Below are 20,666 nucleotides of genomic sequence, written 5' to 3'. Positions count from 1 at the left end.
GTCGGTAGTTCCCAAGATCATTTTTTCTACCCTTTTTAAAAATGGGCACAACATTGCCCTTCTTCCAGTCACCAGGGACTTCTGACTGCCATGACTTTTCAAATATCACAGAGAGTGGCCTGGCCACCATATCAGCCAATTCCCATAGGACTCTGGGATGCATCTCATCAGGTCCCATAGACTTACATATATTCAGGTTCCTTGGGTGGACACAAGCCTGATCCTCTCTTACAGTGGGAGGGGCTTTATCCCCCTGGTTCCCATCTTGTTGTCCATTGATCCAGGAAGTGTGAGGAGAGCAGTTGTCAGTGAAGACTGAGGCAAAAAAGTTGTTGAATATCTCTGCCTTCTCCTTGTCTGTTGATACGAGGTCACCATTTTCATCCATCGATCGGGGTACACTTTCTTTAACCTTCCTTTTCTGGTTGACACACCTGTAGAAGCCCTTCTTGTAAGTCTTTTCTTCCCTTGCCAAGTTCAGCTCCAGCTACACCTTGGCCTTCCTGACCCCATCCCTACACAACTGGGCAGTGTCCCTATACTCTTCCCAGATTCTCTGTCCCCGCTTGCACTGCCTGTGCAGTTCCCTCTTGTTCCCAGCAGGTCTTGACTCAGCCATGACCAGCCGGTCTCTTCTCTTCCCTGATGGACTTCCTACATCTGGGGACTGAGTGCTCTTGCGCTTTATGGAAAGGATCCTTCAGCACTTGACAGTTCTGTTCTACTCCCCTGTCTCTGAGGCCCATGTCCCATGGGGTTCTTCTGACTTGAAGAGCTGGAATTCTGCTTTCCTAAGATTTAGGGTCCTAACCATACTCCCTGTCTGTCCCGTATCCCTCACGATCTTGAACTCCACTAGTGCATGATCACTGCAGCCCAGGCTGCCTCCCATCTCCATGTCACTGATGAGCTCACTTGCACCGGTGACCATCAGGTCCAGTATTGCATCCCCTCTGGTAGGGGTGTCTTTTACCTGCGTTAAGAAACTACTCTTCAATGCACTCCAGGAGTCTCCTGGATTGCCTACAGCTTGCCGTGCTACTTTTCCAGCATATGTCAGGGTGGTTGAAGTTCTCCAGTAGGAGGAGAGCTTGCAAGCATGAAGGCTCTTGTAGCTGGAGGAAGAAGGCTTCATCATTAGGCTCTCCTTGATCAGGTGGCCTGCAGTATACACCAACCACAAGGTTCGGTTTGTTGCCTCAGTCTTTTATTCTAACCCACAAGCTTTCAACCTGTTCGTGACTATTCTTCAGAGACAGTTTGTCACACTCTATCCATTTCTTGATATAGAGGGCAACACCTCCACCCCTCTTTTGCAGTCTATCCCTTCTGAACAGCCTGTAGCCATCGATAGCCACACTCCAGTCATGGGATTTGTCCCATGAACTTTCTGTGACAGCAATCAGACCATAGCTTTCTAGTAGCACGGTAGCTTCCAACTCCTGTTTGTTGCCCAAGCTGCATGCATTTGTATAGAGGCATTTCAGCTGGGCTGTTGGCTGCGTCACCTTCTTAGTGAAAGACCCATTATTTCCCTTATGGTGTTCTGCTCCTACTACTTCAGGAGCCTCCAGCTCATCTCTGCAAGACTTCAGCTGTGTTGCAGCATCTCCAGCATGCCCCACGGCAACAGGTGGAGAGCCCATACCAGCACCCCATCTCTCTAACCATTGTGTGTCCTCCTGTAGCTTGTCATAGGCAAGGTTGATATTATTCCTCTCTCTCTTCACATCTAGTTTAAAGCCCTATCAACGAACCCTGCAAGCTCCTGAGCAAAGACCCTCCATCCTCTTTGAGAAAGGTGGCTCCAATTTGACACCTGTAAGCCTGGTGCTGTGTAGGCCATCCCATTGCCAAAAAAACCCCAAAGTTACTACAATGACACCAGCCACAGAGCCATGTATTAATGGACTCGGTCTGTCTGTTCCTTCCAATGTCACTGCCCGCAACTGGAAGGGGGGATTTAAAAGTCATCTGGGCCCCAGATTCCCTCACTAGCCGTCCCAAGGCCCTGAAGTCTCTTTTGACCACCCTTGGGCTAGGTGCTGCAGTTTCATCACCTCCCACATGGAAGAACAGTTACAGGTAGTAGTATGAGGGCTGTGCTAAACTGGGGAGTTTCCTAGTGATATCCTCTCCTGGGATATCCGCTGGGAGACAGCAGACTTCCCTATGCTTGACATATGGGACCCTCTGCTCCCCTCAGCAGGGAGTCTCCTATAACTATGACTCGCCTTTTCTTCCTCATGGTTGTTTTAGTAATATGGGAGAGGGTGTTGTTCTGGTCCTGGCTCCTCATCTTTTATAGATGGATCAGCATTCACATTGTCCTCTGATTGGTCCTTTATAGCTAGAGCCTCATTTTTATTATGGAGAGGCACCCAAGGAGGTGTGGTCAAGGAGGGTGCTCGTTTGTTGCCCCATTGGCGTACTTGCTTCCACTTGATACTTCCCTTTAAGTTCCTGCCTACATCCTGGTAGGGGGAAGATATCCAATCCTTTTGATCAGGGGCTCTTTCTGGTGGTTCTCTCTGAGAGGTTAGGGTATGGTTCCACCAGTCTATCTCTTGCTCAGACTCTGTGATGCTCCTAAGCCTACCTACTTCCTCTAACAGCATTGCTACCAGGCTAAGGAGATAGTCCACCTGCTCACACCTTACACATGCACTGGAGGAGGGGGCGCTGGGGTGCTCACTCTCTTGCTGGGCTTTCCAAATGCCTTCGCAGTTCTAACCACAGTTTTGCCACTTTCAAGAAGGGTCCCCCAGTGCAATTGTCCATTCTGGAGAGATCTGCTAGAGCAAGTCCCGAGGAAGGCCACAGCTATGATCAGAGAGCTGAAGCACCTTCCATACAAGGACACGCTGAGAGAGCTGAGGTTGTTCAGCCTAAAGAAAAGAAGGCTCTCGCAACACCTTATAGCAGCCTTGCAGTACTGGCAAGGAGGCCTGCAGCAAAGTTGGGGAGGGGCTCTTTAAGGGAGCGTAGTGATAGGATGAGGGGTAATCATTTTAAGTTGAAAGAGGGGAGATTTAGGTTAGATATTAGGAAGAATTTTTTTACTGTGAGGGTGGTGAGGCACCGGCACAGGTTCCCAGATAAGTTGTGGACTCCCTGTCCCTGGAGGCGTTCAAGGCCAGGCTGGATGAGGCTTTGAGCAACCTGGTCTAGTGAAAGGTGTCTCTGCCAATGACAGAGGGGTTGGAACTAGATAACCTCTAAGGTCCCTTCCAACCCAAACCTTTCGATGATTCTATGATAATATTCAGAAAGTGTGAAAAAAGTGCAGTGTAAAAGTACAAAGGCAAATTAGGTATCCATTAATATTAATCCCAATTATATAAGTCATAAACGAATGCATTTAAAAAAAAGTTTTGTGAGGTCTTATTTTAACCTTTTGGTTTTGTGACTAAACATTTCTTTTTTACAATGACTAAGCAATTCTCTAGTATAGCATCTAAACCAGATCCGAGTAAAAGTACAGAGAAGGCACTGTAATGCAAAACACTTCATTACACCTGTGATGCTATTTAAAAACAAAGCAACAATCTACAAGGTAACTTCGAAGCATAAGTGGTATGTTATTCTGACTATAAAGAGGATTTTACTTAGTCAAAGGTCTCAAACAGCTGCCTTCACTAAATTCTGAATACTTTCCAGAAGTACATTAGACAGACAGCCTAATATTGGCTGTGTGTGGTTTCTTATTTCTCTCTCTCATCCTTTCCCGTGGGGAAAAGAAAAGATGTTTAGTGTTTTGCACAGGGAAGTTTTTAATATTGTGTTTCTATTAGTAGGCATGTCTGGTCTAAGCAGACAGTAGGAACCTGAAGATGTACACTTTGTAAGAGGAATTAATAAGGACGAGACTTGTGATGATCTTTTGCACCTCTGTTCTAGGCTGGAAAGTTTCTTGCTTTAAGTTCTTGTTTAACAAACAACCCCCTTTTAAATGCTAAACAACCACAAGAAGGAACAGGACTTAATGCACAGCTCAAGTTCTACTTGAGAGGCTGAAGCAATACACAGTCATGGAGCTGGCCTCTACAAAGGGATGACTCTCACGGCTGCCAACAGCCAAGTTTTGACATGAGGACTACTCATGATTTACCTGGCACTGCTGCAGTCAAGAGGGTTAAGAACTACAAACAAAACACACACTCCTCCAGCCTGGAGGGGATTTAGTGTAGACTGCCACATACGCTTCCTTTTCTGTCTTCTCCTCTCAGTTGCCACAGACCAACTCACATCCCACTGCCTCGCCTCCAGCCTGAGTCACAGTCCCACTTCCCTATATCCTCTTCAACTGCTACATTTCCTAATTTTCCTTCCTGCCTGAGTCAGAGGCCCTCCTGCACCTTGACACTCCCATCACTTACATTCTTTCTTCCTCTTGACAGGCTTCACCCTGCATACACAATTCCCAAAGGAACACCCATCTTAAGCTCCTTCTTAGCTCCTTCTTCCCAAAGCCACAAAAAAAGGTCTGTGAGGTTGATGGGATATCCCTGCAAGCCTGGCAGCACCACAGAACAAATGGAGTCCTTTACCTAACAGCTCACCCAGTCCCTGAAACCATTCAACCTCACCTGCAAACAGATGTGGTCAAGCAACTCCGTCACCTCCCTCTTCTCGCTTACTAGGTCCCCAGAACAGGCATTTCGCCCTTAACTGTGTGCTGGTTTGCTCAGTGCACATGGACAAAAATGCTCACAGCCTCTAGGTTTTGACTGTTAAATCCAACACCAACCCTCTTGCGTCCATCCTGACAGTGGTACCTTGCTTCTCAAAGCTTAGACACTACATCCAGTGTCTTATCCTTCCTTCAGTCCTATTGTAGCATTTGTACATCCTGCCCCCCTCAGGGATTCACCCGCAGAGCAACATGCTCTCACACCTCAGCTCTGCAGTGTTCGAAGTATGATATTTATAGCAAGCAGCATATAGGCTTTGCCTCTCTCTTCCCTCACTTCACTCTTCCACAAGCACACAAAATCTACAAAAAAAACACCAGAAGAAGCATGCAAGTCTGCTCACGCTTCTGAGAATTAGGGCCACTGCTATAGGACAGGGAAAATGAACACTCATTTTTAGTGATGGTCAGGCTTTATTGAATCTCTTTCTAACGTTCTCTCTCTCTGAAAAAGTATGAAATAAAGCTTTTTCTAAGGGCCTTCTTTTTCCCTATACAGTCTTCTCATTTCTCAACAGCAAGCATCACAGAGGGTTGGGGTAGAGGAGGTTAAAGAAATATCAGATAACTGTGATTCTAGCAGCCTCCAGACAACGCTGTTCAGCCGCTGATGGCTTCAGAGGGTTAGTCTGACTGCAATAAAAAACCCACAACACCTCAATGCCAACAATTAGTTAGACCAGAGCCCCTAAAATCCAAAGCAATTAACCAGTTCCCTAAACCATCCCTAACTGGCACAACAGATTGCTATGTTACATGGTTGTAGATGGCCTTGTATAATCAGGAGAAAGTAAGAAACACCCCAAATTATAAAATGCTTTGCTCAGAGCTCTGCCCATTTCATCTCCAATTTAAGGTATCACTTTGTTCCTCCACTACACACTGGACATCACACTGGTGCATATCTGCTTTCACGCAGCCTACATATGTGCCATGTATAACTTTCCCACCATCTCTGACAACACTGAGGATTAGTACTTAACTCTCAAAGGCAGGACACAATCCAACAAGCCAAAGAACAGCCTGACTTTGTGACATACTGCCCTTGCTGCTGGTAGTGTCCTGCAGTTCATGTAGGCACACAGAGACTACTTATCTTTCTAGATTTAAATTTAAATGTAGAACTTGAACCACGTAACTATTTACTGTAGCTTTAGAGCCAATATAACCAAGCCTGACTTCTACTTAAAACTGATGTATGAGATAGAAAAAGAAGGGAGTGAAGACACTTGAGCACTGACAATCTCATCATGAAAATCCTTGTCCTGACATTGCAAAGGTTTTCTACTGTTACTGTAAATGTTAACATAACGGCAGAACACCTACCATGAGAAAGTCCCCAAACTCCCCAGCTATTTGTTGATTCAGCTATGCTGGCATGACACGGCAATCCATGGTTATATATTAAACCTGCCTGCCAATGTAATGTCTGACATTGCGCTTTTATGGGTGCACAGACCGAAAGATGCAGGCACAACACCAAATCATGAGCAACAATGAATGTCTTTGGTTCTTCCTCCTTAAATCATCCAGCTGTTCTAGAGAGCAATCCTTTTTAGAATACTTATTCTACCCTCTCCATATCTCAGCTTGAAGAGCTTCTGGAAAACCTCACATGAATTTTTAACTGGCCCCACTGTATAGAAAGAAATCATTAGTTCTTGCTTGGAAATAATTAAAACTTGGCATATACATTATTATAGCATGTTATAACTAAAGGCCTAGCCCTCAGCAATAACACACCACACTTTCAAGCAGGGGAGGAACTAACCATTACAGTATACTATTCAAGAAACAAAATCACTATGCAACAGGTGGCATTGAAATAAACTTATTCTAAAACTTACAACTAACTTTTTGTTATAATAATCTGAAATCCATGATCCTTTATTAAATTCCATTCCAGACACAAGGAACTTGTCATACCTATAGTGCAGCACTAAACAAGCACAGTGTCATTAAAAAAATCAGGCCTTTTCTAAGCAAGTTTGCAAATTAAGAATAGATTTAGCATAGTAAGAGCTTTCTGTGACTCCAGAACTCAGTGAATTCTTGACTCCCTCATAAGGTTTTAAAAACAGCTGTTTTCTAGTTTAGACAGGACATAGATATCTGAAAATCAGTTTTATATAGCTGAATAATTCGTATGGAATGAATCTGTCACAAGGAGTACAGCATAAGCTTAAAAGGTACATGCAAGAGACATCATCATAGGGAAATCAAAATTCCAACAACCTTATCTGTTCCACAGAAACTCTGTGAGAACAGTAAAAAAACCCCTCAGTATACAATGCACAGCCCCTTTAATGATACACAGATGAATCTTACTGAACAATGTTATCTGCCCTAACAAAAACACACTGCAAACAAATGATTGCAACATTAATTTGTTGGATGCTTGTTCATATTTGTCAAGAGCTTTGCTCATCAGAACATCTGAACTTGAAACAAAATTATCTGTACCATATGTGTTTCTTGATGCTTTCTCAGTACTATTAAGTCAAGAAAAGTGAAATATGGTTTAAACTAGGAAATACTAAAACAGTAAGCAGCCTTCAATTTTTATTTTTAAATAGTATCTAGTATTACTTTACAGTGTAAAAAGTGAGTTGCTTATTTCATTTTACCCTTCACACCTTCACTGCTACTAAGTGTATCAAATATTTCAAACAAAAGTGATTTGCATTTTCAACAAAAGCAAGCAATCTGCAATACAGAAGTCAGCAGCTACAATCCGATACAACAAAGTCAAACAGGTCAACAACGGAAAACTGTCACTTTAAAAGACGTTAAGAGCTATATTGGAGCTATATTGTCAGAGATATACATTAAGACAAAGTTCACACATAATAAATTTATCTCCTTCCTCCTTTGACGTTAGCTATTCTAATAAATTAAGCAGGAGGAACAGTTTCCTAAATTCAAGCAAGAAGTAACACTTACAAGGAAATTGAGCAAGCAAAACCAGACAAGGGCTGATCAAGCAGCTCATACTGGCCGAGATATAACACATTTCTATCTGATATTCCTGTTCCGAAACCATACTGGAGGAACTGCATATCAGACCTTTGCAGAATATTATTTGCTTATTCTTATTGGTTGGTTGCAAAATTTGACTGAACTTTCAAATTAGTGTTATTATTCAGGAAATTGCCAGGTACCTTTAATACCAGACTCCCACTTCACAGGGAAAAAAAGAAGTCACTGACAAGGAAAAATGGATTTGAATGATACAGGAAGTTGAATATACTCTACATTTCATTAGTGAAAAACAAGCACCTTAAGAGTTACTATAACAAATTAAATACCATTTAAAAGAAAAAAAAAGTACATGCTGCACTCTGCAAATTGGCAATACAAACATATGGGTCATCAAAGATGCAAAATTAGAAAAAAACCAAAAATAATTTATAAAAAGTCACTCAAAGTTCTTTGGTCAAGGCTATAATAAAATGTCTCACTGGCAATTTTGGGATCCAGTAATTTGAAATAAAAGACTAAACAAAAAAAGAGTCTGAAAAGAATGTCACAAATAAACAAACGAAAAAAAAACCCAGCAAGACAATAGCACAATCGTAGCAACAGTTCCTACCTGTTCGTAGTGGTAAGTCTGAAGTGATGTAATTTGTATTATTAAATAATGCATTCATTCCCATGAACTGATCCATTGTAAACATCTATATTGAAAGAAAATATACTCTTCATTACGACATATATACATAATATCCTAAAGCATGTGTCAGCAAGGAATTTCAAAGCTGTCTGCAAATATTGAGACTGGAAACAATACTGGGGTGCAGTATGTAAACATTTTACATCCATTTTATTTTTTTCTGGCAACAGCAGTGCAAGCAAAGCTGACAGTACTGACCAAGTTTTACCAGTATCATGAGATACTCGTGCATAGCCTCTAAGCACAAATTTTGGCAATAAATTCTGAAAATCTGACCCTAGATGTCTCGCTTAAGGCCTTGCAGAGAACCTGTGAGTTTTCCACTTCTGTGATTAAACCCACCAGACTACATTCCTTCTGCAAATATATTTACAAGCTCTAATGAAAAAAAAACTATATGCAGGATGAAACTTCTTTTTTTTTTTTTTTGAACACTGACATGTCTTAACTCACTGTAATTGTCGTGTCAGGTATAAATCTATCTTCTTCCAAAGCTGAACAAGCACAAAGGATTAAATATATATAATACAAATGACCTGTTCTTCATTCTAACTTTTCACTCAAGCACCTTTCTCACAATTCCAATGAATCACAAAATGACCTAATGAGATCAGGAAGCGCCTTATGAAGATCTGTGTGAGTGAAGGAATATTTTAGTCAGCAATGTCAACACAAATTTAACAAGAAAATAATACAAAGGGGCCTTTTTCAGCATAAGGGGCTTTGTTTGCAGATGACATACAATGCTCACCACCAAACAAATTTCAGAGCAAGTGTCTCAGGCAGGCAAGGCATAAAACTGAGTATTTTTTTCAATTCCTTCTTTCACCAGACCTAGATCTCTTTTTCTTTTCAGCCATTTCACCAGTGGCAGGGCATTTTAGAGGTGACATAAAGAACACCTGAGAGAAAAAGAAAAAAGCCTAGATTTTCCTGAAACCTCATTTCTGCCAGTAGCTGGAATGCTTTTATATCTCTGTGTTGTCAAGCCTAGGAAATGACAGACAACACGAGAGGAAGCCAAAACAGAGAACTAGGACAGAATATAGGGATACTGAAAATACACAAATCCACTTACTTGAGGATCAGACATAATATAGGAATCTTCTCCTGCCATTTTAAGTCCTGTAACACAAAAACATGATCAGAACTCTTTTTTTTTCTTCCCCCCTCCCCCAATGTACAGCAATAGAGAAACTTGAAAAATGTTAAGAGATAAAAGCCCCATATCTGGTTCTTTTTATTTTACTCATAATGTTAATGATTTCTGAAATACTTTTAAAATTCCTCAGTATTTGGAAGGGGCAGGCTAAAGCCAGGATAAGCTACAACTAGGATTTTCCATTGCCTACCACCAAGAAACTAAAAATTAGTCAAAGTCTTTACATCATAATTTATTAAGATCAGGAATTAATTTGTTTCTGCCTTTGTTCTGACTATTCTGCCATTAATAGTTTAGGCACAATCATTATCATAGTTTAGCAAAAAGAGTACTCTGCATTTTTATACAAGACTTGTGAGCATTCATGAATGCCAAATGGTTTGCCCAAGAAAGAATATCCAATATGTTTTGTTTAAATAAAAACAGGAGTCAAACCCTGACTAACTTTGGACACCTTTATTTCCAGACATCCACAAGTTCTTGGCACCCATGACAACTCAGTGCTGACAATAATTATGGATGTACAACATACTTAGTCCTCCCTCCTAGATCTAGATATAAACACTAGACACGGGGAAAGTTTAGCCTAGTTTAGCTTTCCTGAGGCCAGTAGCAGAGCCTGGAGATTTTCTTAGGAATTTGTTAAGGTCCTTTACAAAAGATTAGTGTAATTTTCTTTCATGTAGACATTATTGACAGAATTACAATTTCACTTATTGTTGATCTTACTGAAAACTGCTCTCCAGGGGAACATCTGAAAATAACTGCAGTGACTATTTCAAAAGACTCAGGTCTGCATGCAAGCAGACACTAAGTAAGGTTTACAACTAACAGAAGACAGAAACACATCACCAGCCCTCATATTCCATCACAATAAACATGAACCATGTTTTCCAGCACAGCAAAGTGAACTGCAAAAAACCTACTGTGTTATGAAAGAGAGCAGGGCAAGCATCAGTAAATGAGTAAAGAAAAACTGAGTCACTGTGTACCTTCTACAGGAGCTAGAAAGAAAAATATCTAAAAGAAAATTGGAATACTCCAGTACTCCATTTTGACAGAGGCTCAACTCAGCTTGCTAACAAGCTCCAAAGACAACACATAGCCATCCATCCCACACAAGCAGAAAACAAAAGAAAATTTTAAATGGAGAAACACAGACACTTAATACACAGATAACTTCCATGAAAAAGAGGTCCACGAGGATAAAATTATTTTTAACTCAGAAAACAGAAGTATTCACCTGTTTGTAATTCCTTTTTAGAGTAAAAAATTTACTGGGAAATACTGATTTGTATTATTTGAGCACATATCAAATAACTGCTCATAAGATTTCAGTAAAAAAATAACAACAAATGTAATAAGCAGCCACAGTCCCCCATGCTGTACTTCATCACCTAATACCTCTGGATTTCAGCAATATAAAAAATACCAGTCATTAACATTATCTCACAGGCATATTCTGCAAAGCATTAGTCAATAATTTGCTACTGTTATTATCAGTCTTTGTCGAAAAAAGCAAACTTACAAGGCACAACAAAACTTTCAGCTTACAATGTACTTTACTAAGATGTTAGTATTTTATATTGTGTTCTATAGAAACAATATAACCCTCATCACCAATTAACATGTTATTGAAATCACTGAAATAACTTTAACTTAGTTTTTTGCAAACACTTTCCACTTAAAGGTGTAGCTATTACAGAACAACCTGACACCCTCAACGGCCAACATTTTTTTAGGAAGCATCAGAAGATACCCACCCTGCTGATGCACACTGATTAGGTAACTAGGAGTGCAAATGCCAGATTTATTCTGCATAAACAGAATAAAAACTGGTCTTAAAAGTCGTGGTTTATAATCTCTTGCATTTAATAACTTGCTATTTAATGAGTCACATATTGCAAAATTGGGTTCCAATACACCTTAAGTACCCAGATTTGAGTAAATATGCTTGTTCCGAAACAAAAAAAAAGATTCTGAGGAGCTAATATGACTAGCACCTGCCCACTTGCCGGTTTGCTAAATGTATACTTCTTGCAAAACTTTCAAACAAAGTGTCTCACAGCTTTTTCTGTAAGCCTAATATGATAAATTTAACAGCATATTCTATCATCTTTGCCTTGTTCTCGTTTCTCAGCCTGCATCACTTTCACTCCAGTAGAACTCTGTGGGAGCAGGGTAGGTCTCACACCTGCTATGCTTCCTGGTCATATTTACAATTCTACAATACATGACTTCAACAAAGCAAAAAATAAACCACAGAGGCAGCATTTCTGACAACTTTTAATTTAAAGTACTTTGATATAAAAATTTCAGTCCATGAGGAAACAAAACTTATGCCCATGTGAACCAGTCTTTCTATTTCACCTGATCAAAATGTTCATTTCTGGCTTTCTGGCTGATGCAGAACGAACAATGTCATGAAAGCACAATGGCAGTCATTAAAGATGAATGTTACACTCAAGCAGCAAAAGAACCACTCACACACTACCCAGTCACTGTAGGTATGTACTAGTGAGTTTCTAATCAGGTATTAAACACAATCTCTCCTGCACAAAAAGCACAAGTGTCTCTTACTTGAGATCTTTTCTCTTCAATAGTCAGCTACACTATTTGCAGAAGTTAAAGACATTCTCTCTGGCTTGGATGCTAGGCTACTTCATTACAAACACAGGATGATTTAGATGTGCAAACATATGCCTTTGTGTATGTAAACTGACACTTGATTGCCTTTTCAGGACCTAGACAAAAATTAACCCAGCAGTTTAAAATGACCCCTCTAATCGACTAAAACCACTCTCAGTTTCACTATATGTTTTGTCCTCTTTCAAAGTCAAACAGCTAACAAAAATGTTCCAGGAGCCCTACCTCCAAACCAGAATTTGTTTGCTTAGGATTTATTTAGTTAACAAATCCCTAAGCTTCCTCTTCTTACAAGAAAATTGGTGCAGATCTAGGAGTCAATAACATGATTTAAAAAAACAAAAAGATGCTGGTAGAAAAACAGATCCTAGCATTAATCGTACTACTTTTAATTAGCCTCTTCTTTTGTTGTTTGAGTTGCTAAGCACCTTTCTTCCATGCATTAAGTGGTAAGATTAGCATCTACCACGAGCAGCTTTGTTCATGATCTCACAGCTGTACTTCTGGGGTAGAGACTGTTTTTACCCAAGCTGTATTTGCTGCTATATGCATCTTAGAGGTCAAAACTACCTCTCTCCCATTTGAAGACAACTGTGATCAAAATTATTTTGTGGAAGTACATTTTACCACATATGCTTGCTTCCCACAAACTCTCCAATTCCTATAAACTGTATGGCAAATTTGCATCTACAATTAAAAAAAATACCCCTACACCTGCAGACCACAATCAACCACAACAGTTTATGACAACCCTGGAGATCATCTGAAGTCTTTCAGATAATGAGGCCCAGGAAACTAAACATTTCAACTGACAGCATTTTTCTGTTTGAAAAATTCAAAGGTGGATGAAAGAAAGTCATTTTGCTCCCAGTGCAAATGTAAAATCCAGCTAGGCTTGTCCAAAACCACACAGCTGTGCCTACTGAGGGACTGCAAGTGTATATGCGTGTGCATATGCGAATGTATGCAGCATTCCTTTTTCCCCACAGCAGGTCAGTTACCATTGAGAAAGAGGTTAAAAAACAAAGGAGAAAAAGAAAAAAAAACTAGGAAGAACCATGTACATGTACATTTATGGAAGAAGGGGGTAGCACCAAGAAAACATAACAGAAGTTACTTTGCATCACTACTCCTCCTTAATAGCAAAAAAATACCAGGTACAAGTAGGCACAACTTCATTTGTTGTATTCTCAGTATTTATTTTAAAGCTTAAAAAAAAACCCAGATTTTTAAAATGGAAACAACATAACACATAGGACCAGAAGAGGGGGGGAAAAAAAAAAAGCCAAAATATGACATATGCTTCCTTTCCCAGACCTTCTAAGACAGATAAGCTAAGCAGGTCTCTACATTTAATCCATCTTCTTTGAATATAAATATATTTTTTAAATATCAGTTTGGAGAGATGAAGGATGAACATCATCACCAATTTCTTTACCCCACAAAGATCTGCCTCATCATAAGAGATGCTGATGCCTAGTAGAAACTCTATCAGCCACTCATTTCTCTCAAACTTTCTGTATTTTGAGCCAACAAAACAAAAGCATAAAAACTGATGTGACAGGATGCCCATTATAGCCTCAGAAAATCAATGCAAAAGACTAACATCACACTATCTGCCTGATGCTGTATTTTAAAATGCGAAGAAGCAACTCATCCTTTTTAAAACTTGTCCGTTACTTTTTAATCAATTAATTATAAAGACTGAGTTCAGGACAGATGGATATTTTATGGAAGAAGGCTTGGTTATAGCATAGATCAGTTTAACAGGATGGAAATTAAGGCATATTCTGTAACAGGTACACTGAAGGTGTGTGTTGCTGAGTAATGATTTTTATTATCCAGAGCTCATTATATATATTATTAATTATTTTTAAGTCAGTCTGATGGCTTAAATAAATTTCTACGTTGAAGAACATCCATCCCTTGAGATGTTTTACATTAACCTCTTCTCACCTTTCAAGGCTGGGATTCAGAAAGCAAACCTCAAAAGACAAGAAACTCGACTACTACAGCTGTCTTGATACACTTAAAGCACAGTTCTTCCTGCAACTTTTCTAGCAGATTGTTTTTTCTCTTTAACTTGGCTTTCATTGGAATTTCTCTGCTACAAATAAACATCTTTAAATGGACACTGAATGAAAGTAATGAAATTAACTGTGATTATGCTCTTAGCCTGTTTATTTTCCTTATTAAAAATCGAGAGAAATAAGGATGAAAGTGAGGCAAGACACTTGAGTTCTATGTATTATACTGTAAATGTATTTTTGCTACATCAGGGCTACAAAATACGGCAGGCTGTCTCATTGTAGTTAGCTATGCTTTTAGGAACAGCATTCATTTCTCTGAAATCTTGTAGCAGCTATGAAATATTGAAGTAGGGATAGTAACTGTCGCACCGCACAGGCTCTAAAACGTGTTTTACCTGGTACTGTCTTAACTTCTTTTAGTGATAACTATACATCTTCGAGCATCACTTTTCTTTCCTTTACAAAAAGTACTCTGCATAGAGACAACTGTTTAGAGATGAGCATTTCCCAAACAGAGATGCTGGGAAATGCGTTGTGCAATAGGCGCTGTGAGTTGCCGGGTCAGGGCTGGAAGCAGGACAAGAGCTGCTGAGATGATTTTGGCTTGAGGACAGAGCAGGCTGCTTTGACAGAACACAGATACCGATCCAAGACCTTCAGTCTCAAGCAGTCATCACTGCAGTGCCTCCAAAGCCAGGATGTTCTCCTTCAAAGTCTGACCTTTTCACCTTAGCTCCAGTCACCTCCTCTCAACTTCATCCAGCACTCCATTTCCCTTGTAACCCAATGTTTTTCCCAAAACACTGGGAGCACAGCTCCAGAACAAAAAAAGACCTGTGGTACAGAATATATTTGCAGAGAAGCACAGGGAGGGAAAAAAGGAAGTTCAAGAACTGCTATTTCCAATCTCTGCACAAAATAGCAGACCATACACATAGACAGGCTCAGGTGTCCTGAAGCTTCAGAGGACACTTGATTTGGGTCACAAAACTACAACAGGTACATGGACAAACCTTAGTTTAAGCTGCACATGCCCTTCTAACTACTTTATTTTTTTAATACTGAATAAAAGGTGCTTATCTTAAGAAAAATAAATCTCATTTTTGTTAAAAGCAATTTAACAACAGTGGGAATATTGTACAGGCATGATTCCAAATAGTTGCTAGCATTTTGAACACATGTTGACCTGCTTAAAGCAGGTCTGCACAACTAAACTCTTACAAGCTGTTAGCCACCAGCACCTTGTACTTCCATTAGTGTTGCCATTTACAAAGCTGCTGCAGAAGAAAATTTTCTGGAGGAGGAGAGTAGGAAAGAGAGAGATCCCCCTCCCAAATACTAAGAGAGCAACAATCTTAGCACAGAAAAGGTTTCATCAATTTTTTTTTTTAATTCCCACTGTTCTCAACTACTCATTTTGATTGTAGCCATTTTAATAAATTATACTGTTTCTGAAGTCCCCAGGCAAAGGTTAAGACTGGATGAAATACTTATCATTTGGATAAATACTATCGTGATGCAGAGTCTGGAAAAAAACTGGGAAAATGAAAGCTAAACACATATCCATCTGCTACAGATAGCAACTTCCTGGATTGTTCAACATAAGAGTTGACAAACAGCTACAGTATTCTGAAATATACAAAGTAAATAGAACCAAAATGTTAAGGGAACATCATGCATACTTTCACCCTATCCATTGTCATAGATCTTTAAGCACAAACAGGAAAGAAAAAACATTTTTCAAAATATGAGATGCGATTGCTAACTTGCTCAAACGGACAAGGAGCCCCATCAACCATGTTTTTGGAAGGGATTTTAACTTAGTAAAGAAACAGACTTGAAATTTGAAAGCTGACTTTAAATGTTTACTAATCAGCTTCCCAGGTTCAATACCTGGGTGTGTAGGGGACTGTTTAAAGAGAACTGAATGCTCAGTATAAAATTCAACAATGTTCAATTTCCGCAAAAGCGGCATACGGAAGTTGTATTTTTTTTCCCTTTCCTTCAGCTGCTACAAAGATGTGTAATTTCTGAATAATGATTTGATTTATAATTTTTCAGTACACAGTGAGAATAGGTTTGTGCAGAGAGGCATTTTTATCAAAGTTAGTACTTCCATCCACAGACTTATTCTCATCGGTAGACTGTTGCAGCTGAAATAACACCACATGACCCAGAGTTACACTATTTGTTTTTCTAATGTAACAACACAAATTTCCTCCTCTTGTTGTTAATTAAGTCTGCTTATATTATTTCCTTTTGGGTGGGACCTAGGAGCTCTGGCTGTGTACTTTGAAAATTAAAAACCTGTTTAAGTTAAAATTTTCAAATATTTTCAGTCATGAGCAGATGCATTATTAGATAACTGTATAAAAACTACAAAATTTAGAATCAATCACAATTATTAAAGAGATTTCAGAAGTGTGATGTTCTGAATCACAGTTGTTGGGTGCAGAATTATTGTAGGAAATCTACTTTCAAATGTATTACACCGCATAACTACTAAATTTGAAGAAAAATTCATAGCATGAGTAAATTCACTCAGCAGAGAATAACTAGAATACCCAAATGGTTGCTTTATTAAGTATCTTCACAAACAGAATTTTTGTGTGTTTTATTCTTCTCTCAAATGTCAAAATAGTGAACTAATATGACAAGAGGAAACTCTGAGATGGCTTAAACATATGAACTGTTTTTTCCAGGATATTGTTAAAATAAAATGAGAGTGTTTCTGTTAAAACATATTCAAAGCAACTTAAACAAAAGGAATAAGCAATATTCAAATGTATGGCAAACATACGGCTTTGGAATATGTCTAATGCTAAGTATATGTAAAAATACTGAGGTTCAACACAGCAGAAAAATTCTAGTAAGTGCCCTGTGTTTTAGCCATGTGGGGGGTAATGCTACGAGGACTACCTTGACCATAATTTTAAAATCCCATTCCTCTTTCCAACAGATTCTAAAAGAATCACTGAATGCTCTTTAGAAATAGTTCTCATTGATACAAAGTTGCTCACCAAAGTCAAATTTTAACTAAAAAGGCCACACATACCCATTTCACAAGCCTTAAGTGTAATGAGTCATCGATATTAAACAGCAAACCTTTTCCTCTGTGGGGGAGGGAGGCAGAGAAGAACAGCATTTCCAAGAAGCCAAATAACAAGCAAACCCAGGATTTCAGAAGCTCAGTTCACATAAGGTTTGCTGTACCACCAGGTACTTTCACACAGGTTCTGTGGTCCTACTGAAGACACAGTCCTTCATTTGATTAACAAAGGCAGCAGAAGAGGACTGGGCAAAAGGTAAGGGCTGTTCCCACCGCAATCACAGAAGTGAGCTAAGGAATTCTCAGTGTCCTTTTGGTTTCCAACAGCCACCAAAAACTTAATATGACAGAAACAACAGCAGTAAGTGGAACCAAACAGGTAAAACTGAGTCGAGCACCGCACAGTAATGCACCAGATTTCAAATATACAGGTGCAAAGTGGTTACTAAGGCAGGTTGTTGGTTTTTCTTTTTTTTTCTAATGCAGCCTCAATTTTCTACAAATACAACAAACAACACTTAGACTAATGAGACCCATCAACACATCTGCTTACTTTGTTCTTCCTTAATTTGTGTGTTAAAATCTAACCAGAAGTGTTTAAACAGATAGGAATACGATCTGTAAAGTATGACCTGTAAAAGAAATAAACAAAAAAACCAACCCCAAACATAAAAAGCAATGCCACATAACTCAGACCTACTTTGTTCTTGATCTGTTGATACTGCTACATTTTGCTTGGAGGATGCAATGAAATGCAGAAGTATTTTAGTTCAGCTAATTCTGCATTTTAAATTGTGATGAAAAATAGATGTGGCACTGGTTTTTCAAAAGAACATGAAAGTCAAAAGGGGGGAAAGTGCTAGTAGTAGCCACAGTAGTTTCCTCTCCACACATGTCCTGTCAGCTCCACCTAGGTCTGAAACAAAAGATTTTACCTTGACACTAGAATAATTTGAAGCATCATTTAAGGCCGTACTTCTGAAACTGTCAACAGTGTTTCAGCAAAAGTACATGTGCTTAAATGAAACCACTGAAGACGACTCATATTTTTTCAATGCTCAAAATTAGATGCAAACTTAGTGCCTGACTGACCTAAGGGCACAGTTAAAGACAACTGTAATTATGATTTTATCAACGCAGAACTTCACAAAAGGTTCGTAACTTATTTAAAGGACATCAAATTCCAACTTTCACTTTTAAAATAACCCGTCAGAGCTAAAAGTGACCAAGACCAGGAGTTTCGTTTTCATTATTTGCTCGAATCATTCTCTCCTCTTTGTTTTAAAAGAGCTGTGTTCTGTGTCTGAGAATCAAAGAAAAGCTATCAACATTTTTGAAGATAGGTACTTCTGAATTGAGAGCTGGCAAACATTTACAGCACCAGAAGGTGAGAAGCTTTGTGCAAGTAGATTTTTAAGCGATCTATGAAAACACAGAGTAATTAACCAGAATCTCCAAAGATTGCAGATTTTTCTGATCACTACATCACAAAGCCAACTGTAGGTTTGTAAAAAAAATAGTCTTTCACTGTTACCTTTGGGACTTCAAAACAACATTTGCTTTGCATGCAAGTAACCATTGAGGCAGACTTGAATTTTCTAGTCAGCATAGAGCACCCTTGATAATAAAGACTGATAGGCCTTCAAACCTGGTTCCTGTCCTTCCGGATTCAGAAATGATCAGCACAACAACATGAATTCCTAACTGCACTTATTTCTGGAGTTTGCATGTATTCATTGCAATGATGAAAAGGAGTATTGTTTTCACAGAAACCTCAAAAATCTATTAATTAGCCAATCTGTATCAGTGATATTTATTTGTAGGTATCCATTACTTAATTCCCGCAATGCCGCCTCAATGAAAAAAAAAGTTTAAATTGATTATTAAAATTTATTTAGAAGTCAAATACAAAATAACTGAGAAACAATTACGTTGCTGTTTTTCAATAAAAGAAGCAGGAAATTTCAGAATGGGCATGTAAATGAAGAATCGCTGTCTACTTTCCACCCTCTTGCTCTCTCTCAAGATTCCCTTGTTCTCTCTCCCAGCACACTTTTTTTTCCATCAAGTTTTTCTGATTACAAAGTATATACTACAAAAACATTACCAAGGTGCTGGCTAAACTAAGGGACTACAGGTATGAAGTTTATCTGCTACATTATTTTTCAAAAGCACACAAAATGACAGAAAGTGATACAAAACCATTTTCAGTTTCACAACTTCAACTCAACTCGAAGTGTATTCATTACTTGAATGAGAAAATAATCTCATTTTTGATGACTCCATCACTGACTGACATTACTTTCTTTGAAAAAGAGACAAAGGTTGGGAAAAAAAAGGCCATTTCCCTCCTGTTTAATATTTCAGATTAAATTATCTAGCAGATCTTGCATGTATTTCAGCACTGAATTTCCTTGAAATCTCCACACTCTGTGGCAGATCCTAGCAATAACATTTCAGCATAACTGTCAGTTAAATTCTTGAGCCAAGGATGTTTACAGAACTGAGATCTGCCTCTGGATAGTTAGACTGCTTTTTCCTCTTTTGTTTTCTCAATTAAACTGTAGTCGTTCCTGTAGATTACAAAACACTGCAGACAGCATGACGCCTTAGAATGACGCCTAGGTTAATGCTTCCCTAGAATGGGCAGCTACATACCCTTTTGAAAGAAGAAAAATGCTTTGACTGAAATACAATTTCAGAAGTTGATACTTCATAGCACAGAGACTCTGGATGTCAAGAAAAGCACTATATTTTCAACATTTTGTGAGCTTGACAGTGGTGGTGCTGCACCTTACAGCATCGTCCCTGCCCATAGCAGGGGGGTCCCTGCCCATGGCAGGGGGGTTGGAACTAGATGATCCTTAAGGTCCCTTCCAACCCTAACTGTTCTATGATTCTTTGTAAAGCACAACGTGATATGGCATTCATCCACTTAGTACTACTTCTCTTTGTGAACATTGTAAATTAATAAGGCCTTCCAAAGCACAAAACATGTGAAATATAATTGGCACTTAAAAGCCATTAAAAAAAAATCCTTTAAAACGTTGTTCTTTAGCAACAATTTTGAACAATTTAAAACAGGAAGATGAAATGCAGCAGACTATTACTTGCCGATAAAGCCTTACTTTGCAAATGCTTACAGGCACTCATATTTACTTATTTGAATGAAATTACAAAGCAGCACATTGCATTATGATAATGGCCAAATAACACATACCTCATCTGTACTACAGTTCAGAAATAATTCTCCAAATTATGTTCACATAGAATAAGTCAATAATGCTTCTCTATCAAAGTCACCATCAAAGCAGAAAGCATCAAGAGGTGACTAAAAAAATAGCTGTGATGATGAACAGTTGAACATCCCTGGTTTTAAGGTCAAACATAGCAAAACATCAATCCAATGACAC

General features: G+C 39.0%; 1 protein-coding gene across 2 annotated transcripts in view; it reads right to left on the bottom strand.

Moving 5' to 3' along the window:
* Positions 1-20,666, bottom strand: part of NFKB1 (nuclear factor kappa B subunit 1) — a 65,532-nt gene that overhangs the window by 43,563 nt on the left and 1,303 nt on the right. For both annotated transcript variants that reach the window (XM_054065687.1, XM_054065688.1), the window contains exons 2-3: positions 9,445-9,491; positions 8,286-8,370 (exon numbers count right to left, since the gene is read on the bottom strand). In XM_054065687.1, the coding sequence (XP_053921662.1) occupies positions 8,286-8,370; positions 9,445-9,483 (124 nt within the window). In that variant the 5' untranslated portion in view covers positions 9,484-9,491. The remainder of the gene's footprint in view (positions 1-8,285; positions 8,371-9,444; positions 9,492-20,666) is intronic.

Source organism: Cuculus canorus, chromosome 4, assembly GCF_017976375.1.
Source record: "Cuculus canorus isolate bCucCan1 chromosome 4, bCucCan1.pri, whole genome shotgun sequence".
Taxonomy (NCBI): Eukaryota; Metazoa; Chordata; class Aves; order Cuculiformes; family Cuculidae; genus Cuculus; species Cuculus canorus.
Note: the sequence above shows the minus strand (reverse complement) of the source record. Positions and strands in the feature narration are given on the sequence as shown.